The 9,622-nt window shown below is 41.7% G+C and overlaps 1 protein-coding gene across 2 annotated transcripts in view; it reads left to right on the top strand.

Annotated features, from left to right (window-relative positions):
• The first annotated feature begins 764 nt into the window (after nt 1–764).
• The window catches only part of LOC105007829 (UDP-glucuronosyltransferase), a 32,306-nt gene continuing 23,448 nt past the window's right edge, over nt 765–9,622 (top strand). Inside the window, exons 1-4 of one of the 2 annotated variants that reach the window (XM_010866890.5) lie at nt 768–2,037; nt 7,766–7,897; nt 8,892–8,979; nt 9,280–9,499. In XM_010866890.5, the coding sequence (XP_010865192.4) occupies nt 1,141–2,037; nt 7,766–7,897; nt 8,892–8,979; nt 9,280–9,499 (1,337 nt within the window). In that variant the 5' untranslated portion in view covers nt 768–1,140. Of the gene's footprint in view, nt 2,038–7,765; nt 7,898–8,891; nt 8,980–9,279; nt 9,500–9,622 lie in introns of both variants that reach the window. The other variant, XM_029115597.2, reaches the window with a different exon arrangement.

Below are 9,622 nucleotides of genomic sequence, written 5' to 3'. Positions count from 1 at the left end.
ACAATAACATAAAAACAAATACTCAAATGAAAACATCAAATCAAATGAATACATCATAATAATAAAAGAATACAACAAGAAAACATATACAATTAAAAGTGGGAAACTATAAGACTGTGTGGTTATGTTTAAGTGCTCAGTCATAGGCACGTGAGAAGAGAAGTGTTTTTAACCTGGATTTAAAAATGTATACGTTTGGGGCACGTCTGGTTTAGAAACCCTTTCCAGATGAACTGCATATAACCCATAAGGTAAAATGCTAATTCCGTTTTTGTCCAGCTATGTAAACTCTAACATTGATTGATGCCGCAAAATGTGTTCACTTGGTTATAGGCTATTCCTATTTGTTTTCTAATGCCTCTTAATATTAAAGTAATCTAAAAGTAATCCAAAGTAATTGGGTTTGAGTTTGAGAAATAGGAGTAGGGGGGTGGGGAGTAGAGGGAATAGGATTAGGAGTACTGGAAGTAGAGGTAGAGGAGCAGGGGGATGAGGAGTAGGGGGATGAGGAGTAGAAGAATGGGAGGAGGGGGAAGTGGAGTAGAGGGAATAGTAGTAGGGGGTCTGTGAGTAGAGGGAATAGTAGTAGGAGGTCTGTGAGTAGAGGATGTATGTTTAAAGCCATTCCTGTATAACTGTTATCTTGACTTTATCCTGCACATATAAGGAATACAAGACTGTGATAGAACTTTGGACTCAAGACCAATATTTTCTAGAACAAACGGCACAATCAATTACAACAACACAACCACTTACAGTTACATCCTACTAACAAAACAACTGAGAGAATGACAGAGACAAGTACATTATAACGTATTGTAGGTCTATCAGCAGGCTAAGATTCTTTTTATAGACAAAAGTAGTTGAGTTGACACCCAGGATCTAGTTAATATTGACACCCAGAATACACTAAGCTACTTTTTCCTATCAGGAATCATTAACCACTAGCCTGTAGATAGACTTTAGTACATAGGAAGGACTGGCTGGGGTTATGAAATAGCGTGCCCTGCACAGACAGATTCACACTAGGCAAGGAAACACACATCCACACACAGAAAAGAAGACCCAGATAGTAAGGAAACAACAACGAAACAAGAAGGCCAAGAAGAAAAAAGTAAAGAGGAAGAGATTCAGAGAGGCATGGGCTGGAGGGATAGTGCTGTTGGGCCGAGGTTGAGACTGTTGATGTGGCCAGGATTGTGTCTGCTGGGCCTGCTTTGCTGCCTGACCCTGGATCCAAGGCCTGTCCAGGGGGACAAGGTCCTGGTGATGCCTGTCGACGGGAGCCACTGGCTCAGCATGAAGCTGCTGGTGAAGGAACTGGCAGCCAGGGGACATGAAATGGTGGTCCTGGTGCCTGATGCATCCATTCTCATCCAGGATTCTGACTACTACAGGGCTGAGACCTTCAAGGTCCCCTACACCAAAGCCCAGCTGGTTGAGGATGTCAACAAACTTAAGGACAAAATATTCCTCAAAGCCCCGGCGATAACAGATCTATTTGTGAACATACAGGGCCTAGTTAACTGGACTTCCTTGCAGGTGAAAGGCTGCGAGGGTCTGCTGTATGACAAGCCGCTGATGCAGCGCCTCAAAGGAGAAGGGTTCCAGTTGATGCTAACAGACCCCTTCCTGCCTTGTGGATCCATCGTCGCTGAGTCCTTCAACATCCCAGCAGTCTATTTTCTGAGGGGCATTCCTTGTGGGCTAGATGACATGGCTACCCAGTGTCCCACACCCCCGTCCTATGTCCCACGCTTGTTCTCTGGCAACAGTGACCACATGGACTTCCTAGGGAGGGTTAAGAACATGATCATGTACATTGTGGAGAGCTACCTCTGCAGGGTAATGTTTGCCAGCTTTGATGAGCTGACCAGTAGATACCTGGAACAAGACATGACATACAAGGAGCTGTTGGGTCACGGGGCAATCTGGCTGCTGAGATATGACTACACCTTTGAATATCCCAAACCCAGGATGCCCAACATGGTCAACATAGGAGGCATCAACTGTGGCAAAAGAGGACCAATTGCAAAGGTGAGTCTCTTAGAAATTTGTTTTTTATAACATAAAACTTAAACTGTATTTTTATGTGGGTCAAAGTTCATAGATAATACATGATAATACAGCATATTCACTGCAGTGGCAGTTGTGCACAGATTTGAACTTATTCCCAAGTTTCAACTTGTTTACGTATCTCAAGCTAACAAATGCCTCTCATAATATAGTATTTGTATCAATCCTCCTAAATGTTCAGACCCAGAAATACAACACGTAAACCAAGCCGGCCAAGAAGAGCAAATGTCTGTTACTGTGTGAGTGAGTGACTGACTGACCCTTGTTAAATAGCGTGGTGGTTAGAGACACGGGCGTCCGTGCATGCTTTTTGGGGTAATATAGGTTTTATCCAAACTCCTTGGGCATTAAACATGTAGGGGTTTTCACGATTCTCTCGTCTTTTCACTTGATGAAAAAGTCAGTTATCGTCACCTAAATTGATATTTATTGTATCAGTGTCATTCACGAATTAAAGAAAACAAATGTTGTTGTGCCATGAAATGAAATAGCTTTGACAGTGTAAAGTTAATCTTCAGTCTTGCTAGAAATTGCTCAATTCTTATGATTATTCCAAGTAGCATGTTAGATACTAGTAAGCGTATTCCTTGCTAAAATAAAATGTTAAAACGGCCAGTGGCAAAAGTCTTACATTTCATAGATGCTATTTGTGGTAGAGGTAAACTTAATAAGAAACGTTAGTCAGTTTAACACAACGCTTAATGGTGTCTAGACAAATATTTAAACTTGGCGTGATGTTAATGCGTGACAAAATGATGTAATGTCTAGATGCTATAAGGACACTCAGCAAAAGCATTGTTTAGTGGCATAGTGGTTAAAGACACAGCCTCTTGTGTGGGAGAACTGGGTTCAAATCCATTGAGGGAACAACATTTATCATTTTTAATTTTGGGCCAGCTGAACTAGGCTTGCGTGGTTACTTTTCTGGTTATACTAACATTACATTAGGCTCCACAGAGCACTCATTTGACCCATCTATGCAGCTAAATATTTGGCTGTGTGACCAGGCATTTAGTCACACAAGTACACGTACAAAAATTAAGGATTTACCTTTAATAACTTATCACCAAAATGCATGTCCACCACCTTAATTTATAAACTCCTTGTAGGAAATGGCAGAGTAGAGACTTGCAAATTGAGGAGTTTTCAGTTGCAAAGTAACACAATGATCAATCAGTCGATAAAAGCATTGTATTTATTAAGAAACCAGGTTATGAAAATAATGACAATGAACCATATCAGACAAACGCGTCTTTTCACATGTCAACCGACAGAAAGTCCTCTGTCTCCAGAGTGACTCATCAGAACAGCCAGTGTGCTTGATTCTCCTGTTGTCATTCCCCAGTGATAATACAGTACAAAACATCACAACACTTTCCTTTTGTTCAGCTGTCTTAAGACAGAAATATTAATCAGCAGGTAGGCCCAGGGTTTCAATGGTCTTCAGACAGAAACATTAATTAGTGGTTAGTCTCATTAATCAGCAGGTAGGCCCAGGATTTCAACGGTCTTCAGACAGAAACATTAACTAGTGGTTAGTCTCAGGCTTTCAGTGGATTTCAGACAGAAGCATATTAATCAGTGGTTAGTCTCAGGGTTTCATCCTCAGAATCTTACACTTACCTAATCTTACCTTCACTATGACCCCCATGACCCCATGGATGAAGCCTTTGGCTGGGGTCCGATACCAATAACTAGCACGGAGTTTTTACATAACAGGTAAGGTGGATGGGAAGTGACTTAGTCTCATACAGGTGAATGGGAGGGGACCTATTTTCTTATTGGTGGATGGGAGGTGACTTAGTCTCGTATAGGTAGATGGGAGGTGACTTAGTCTCGTATAGGTAGATGGGAGGTGACTTAGTCTCATACAGGTGGATGGGAGGTGACTCAGTTTCATACAGGTGGATGGGAGGTGAATTAGTTTCATACAGGTGGATGGGAGGTGACTTAGTCTCGTACAGATGGATGGGAGGTGACTTAGTCTCGTACAGATGAATAGGAGGTGACTTAGTTTCATACAGGTGGATGGGAAGTGATTGAGTCTCATACAGGTGGATGGGAGGTGACTTAGTCTCATACAGATGGATGGGAGGTGACTTAGTCTCGTACAGATGGATGGGAGGTGACTTAGTCCTGTTCAGGTGGATGGGAGGTGACTTAGTCTTGTTCAGGTGGATGGGAGGTGACTTAGTCTCATACAGATGGATGGGAGGTGACTTAGTCTCGTACAGGTGGATGGGAGGTAACTTAGTCTCGTATAGGTAGATGGGAGGTGACTTAGTCTCAGACAGATGAATAGGAGGTGACTTAGTTTCATACAGGTGGATGGGAGGTGAATTAGTTTCATTCAGGTGGATGGGAGGTGACTTAGTCTCATAGATGGATGGGAGGTGACTTAGTCTCATACAGATGGATGGGAGGTGACTTAGTCTCGTATAGGTGAATGGGAGGTGACTATATCTCATACAGATGGATGGGAGGTGACTTAGTCTCATATAGGTGGATGGGAGGTGACTTAATCTCATATAGATGGATGGGAGGTGACTTAGTCTCATACAGATGGATGGGAGGTGACTAAGTCTCATACAGATGGATGGGAGGTGACTTAGTCTCATACAGATGGATGGGAGGTGACTTAGTCTCGTACAGATGGATGGGAGGTGACTTAGCCTCGTACAGGTGGATGGGAGGTAACTTAGTCTCGTATAGGTAGATGGGAGGTGACTTAGTCTCAGACAGATGAATAGGAGGTGACTTAGTTTCATACAGGTGGATGGGAGGTGACTTAGTCTCATAGATGGATGGGAGGTGACTTAGTCTCATACAGATAGATGGGAGGTGACTTAGTCTCATACAGGTGGATGGGAAGTGATTGAGTCTCATACAGGTGGATGGGAGGTGACTTAATTTCATATTGGTGGATGGGAAGTGACTTAGTTTCATATTGGTGGATGGGAAGTGACTTAGTTTCATACAGGTGGATAGGAGGTGACTTAGTCTGATACAGATGGAAGGGAAGTGATTTAGTCTTGTATAGGTGGATGGGAGGTGAATTAGTTTCATATTGGTGGACAGGAGGTGACTTAGTCTCGTACAGGTTGATGCGAGGTGACATAGAGAAGTATTTTGCGGGAATAATCATTAGACCTTGTCAGATCTCAGTCATAAACCATAATTTACTCCTAGCTCACAACATAACCATCCCATAATTTACAGCTAGCCCATGATATAACCATCCCATAATTTACAGATGCACCAGGATATAACCATCCCATAATTTACCGTTGGCCCACAACAGTCCCATGCTTTTAGACGAATGGGTAGCCTGGAATCAGGAGATATTATTGGGACATCCATCCAACCTGCCATCTATCTCAGCAGACCAGCTGAGCATCCTCAACACACTCAGTTAAACCATTTAGGAACAGGCATCTGGAAATAGTTATGGCTTTATTTAAAACATTTGCGAATCCTATATTACAATGATGCTCTTTGTCGCCATGTGACTTTATCTGATAACATTGGAGGTCTTGTAGTCACTTAAATAACTAGTTCTTTCATACTGCATTTTCATAACTTGGAAATTTGTAAATGTATTACATACATACATTAAGCAAATAAACAAGTGAAAATGATAATGGACGAAATTCAGTAACCTGATGATAGTGGACTAACTGCAGTAGCCTGATGATAGTGAACTGACTTCAGTAGCCTGATGATAGTGGACTGACTTCAGTAGCCTGATGATAGTGGACTGACTTCAGTAGCCTGCTGATAGTGGAATAACATCGGCCTGTTAAAGCCATGGGATTGACATGACATTAACAAGGGCACATTTTTTTATGGCTGTACAATTTAGCTGGTCTGGTACAACTGTTGACAGAAACAGCCTGACTTCACAGTACCACCATCCTCATGTTTCAGTCTGACTGCATAGTTCCACCATCCTCATTTTTCAGCCTGACTCAATTTCTTTCCATCTTCTTTGCTGTATTGCCCATAGTTGAGGATCTCTCTGAGTTTTTCCTCTGTCCAGTATCTGTGTGCTTCTGCCAATTTTCATATTTTCTTTTTAGTGGCCAATGCGAGATATGGCTGGATCTTTGCAACTCTGCCTAGAAGGCCAGCATCCCAGAATCGCCGCTTTAATCAATCAATCAAATGTATTTATAAGCAGTTGTCACAAAGTGCTTTACAGAGACACCCGGCCTCATACCCCAAGGAGCAAACAACAGTAGTGTTGAAATTCAGTGGCTAGGAAAAACTCCCTAAGAAGGCTGAATTTTAGGAAGAAACCTAGAGAGGACCAAGGCTCAGAGGGGTGACCAGTCCTCTTCTGGCTGTGCCGGGTGAGATATTAAAAGTCCAATTGGAATAATTAATAAATGTATCTGGGCTAAATCCAGAGTCTATTTGATTTTAGACTAGGTCAAAAGTATGACCAGGTGGACAAGGACAGGGACAGCAAGGTGTGGACCAGGACCTCATGTCCTCCTAAAGTTTAAAACTGGAGGAGACTGAGAAAAGTTAGAAAGTACATTCCTCATATCCCCCAGCACAATAGTATAGCAGCGTAACACCTTGGAACTGAGACGGGGGGTCCGGCGACACTGTGGCCCTACCCGGGGGAGGCCCCGGACAGGGCCCAACAGGCAGGAAATCAATCCACCCACATTGCCAGGCATCAACCAAAGGGACACCCAACAACCGCAACCCCCCTGAATGAGGGCCGAGTATTGCCAGCAGCGTACAGCCCAATTGCACAAGTGCTCAACAGAGAGACAACAACAAGCCAGTGACTCTTCCCCCGAAAGGCATTGGAGGGAGGGCACCCCAGTGGCGATACTGTTAATGTTGATTGTTGTCTTGCAGGTACTGTTTAATGAGGCTGCCAGTTGAGGACCTGTGAGGCATCTGTTTCTCAAACTAAACACTCATGTATTTGTCCTCTTGCTCAGTTGTGCACCGGCGCCTCCCACTCCTCCAGTTTGCGCTGTTCTGTGAAGGGAGTAGTACACATCATCGTACAAGATCTTTAGTTTCTGCCTGGAATTGCCTGGAATACCCTTCATTTCTCAGAACAAGAAAATATTGACGTGTTTCAGAGGATAAAAAAACATTCTGGACATTCTGAGCCTGTAATCGAACCCGCAATTGCTCATACTTCAGATACTCAACTAGTCAAAAGAAGGCCAGCTTTATTGCTTCTTTAATCAGCACAACAATTTTCAGCTGTGCTAACATAATTGCAAAAGGGTTTTCTAATGAATAACATAACCTTTTAATTGTTAATTTTGATTGCTTTTTTTAAACCATGTGGATTTAAAATAATATTCCAGATTTTATCATGTTTGTTATATATATATATATTTTTAATATTGTTGCTGTAATACAGAGCACAACAACAAAAGAGACCTCTGACTAAGGTTGATTTCCCTATATGAATAAAACCATAAATACACTATATTTGTACACTATATTAAGAGACCACTGCACCTTTTACTTTACTTTCCAAAAAAGTTGAAAAGGAAAGTTTTGCAGTGGTCTCTTAATTTTATCCTCACTCAAAACCTTCCTTTTTGTACTTTTTGAAAAGGAAAGAAATAGGTGCTGTGGTCTCTTAATTTTTTCCGGAGCTGTATATATATATTAAAAAGAACCCTGTCTCCTGCCTTTCTATCTTCAGGACCTGCAGGAGTTTGTAGATGAGTCAGGAGAGGATGGTTTCGTGGTCTTTACTCTGGGCTCCGTGGTCTCCCAGATGCCAGAGGACAAAGCAAAGCAGTTCTTTGATGCCTTCAGCCGGATCCCTCAGAGAGTAAGGACACCTTGAATACACACCAATGGGTCGCTGTTTCCAACATAGAGAATATATACAGTTGTGCTCATAAGTTTGCATACCCTGGCAGAAATTGTGAAATTTTTGCATTGATTTTGAAAATATGACTGATCATGCAAAAAAACCTTTATTGAAGGATAGTGATCATATGAAGCCATTTATTATCACATAGTTGTTTGACTCCTTTTAAAATCAAAATGATAAACAGAAATCATCCAAATGACCCTGAACAAAAGTTAACATATCCTTGAATGTTTGGCCTTGTTACAGACACACAAGGTGACACACACAGGTGAAAATGGCAATTAAAGGAGAATTTCCCACATCTTAAATTGCAATTGGTGTCTGTGTATAAATAGTCAATGAGTTTGTTAGCTTTCACGTGGATGCACTGAGCAGGCTAGATACTGAGCCATGGGGAGTAGAAAAGAACTGTCAAAAGACCTGGGTAACAAGGTAATGGAACTTTATAAAGATGGAAAAGGATATAAAAAGATATCAAAGGCCTTGCAAATGCTAGTCAGTACTGTTCAATCACTACAGTTGAATGGGAATCCCATAAGAAATAAAAGACATGTGTTTTGCCTGCTCACTCATGTTTTCTTTACAAATGGGACATATATTACCAATTCTCCAAGGGTATGCAAACTTTTGAGCACAACTGTATCAACTGTATCAACTTGTTTCAGGTTGTGTGGAGGTAGATGTCCTCCAGTACTGGAAGATTATTTTATATAAACGGTGTGTCTCTGTGTTTCAGGTTGTGTGGAGGTAGATGTCCTCCAGTACTGGTAGATTATTCTATATAAACGGTGTGTCTCTGTGTTTCAGGTTGTGTGGAGGTAGATGTCCTCCAGTACTGGTAGATTATTCTATATAAACGGTGTGTCTCTGTGTTTCAGGTTGTGTGGAGGTAGATGTCCTCCAGTACTGGTAGATTATTCTATATAAACGGTGTGTCTCTGTGTTTCAGGTTGTGTGGAGGTACACAGGTGTCGTCCCTGACAACGCTCCAGCCAACGTCAGAGTGATGAAGTGGATTCCTCAGAATGAGCTGCTGGGTACGTCTCTCATTATTAGAGATTAACTCACAATCATGAAGGTATTATAACCAGTATTCTAATCATAAACTATTGTACTGAAATAGTATGATAACTAGTACATGAATCATAGTTATGAATTACGATGTAGTGGAAATATTATTATTGTTACATTGTGCATAATAACGAACATCTTGTATTCCATGTTCTAGGCCATCCTTATGTTCAGGTCTTCATCATGGAACATGTTCTACCTTTCATGTTCTAGGCCATCCACAGTGTAGATCTTCATCATAGAATGTTCTACCTTCCATGTTCTAGGCCATCCTAAAGTCAAGGTCTTCATGACCCATGGAGGAACCCACGGTATCTATGAGGGTATATGTAATGCTGTTCCCATGGTGATGCTGCCGTTGATTGGTGACCAGGGGGACAACGCACACCGCATGGCAGTGAGGGGTGTAGGAGAGGTGCTCAGTGTTTTCGATATCACCTCAGATAAACTGGTGGAGACCCTGAACAAGGTCATCAACAACTCAAGGTCAGACTTCATTCTATTCCATAATAATAAATCCAAATGACTTGACACCTGTATTATTCTACATACAAAATTTATATAAATTGTGGATACAGTGTTGGGTAATGTACATTACCATTCAATTTC

This window comes from Esox lucius, chromosome 20, assembly GCF_011004845.1.
Source record: "Esox lucius isolate fEsoLuc1 chromosome 20, fEsoLuc1.pri, whole genome shotgun sequence".
NCBI lineage: Eukaryota > Metazoa > Chordata > Actinopteri > Esociformes > Esocidae > Esox > Esox lucius.
Note: the sequence above shows the minus strand (reverse complement) of the source record. Positions and strands in the feature narration are given on the sequence as shown.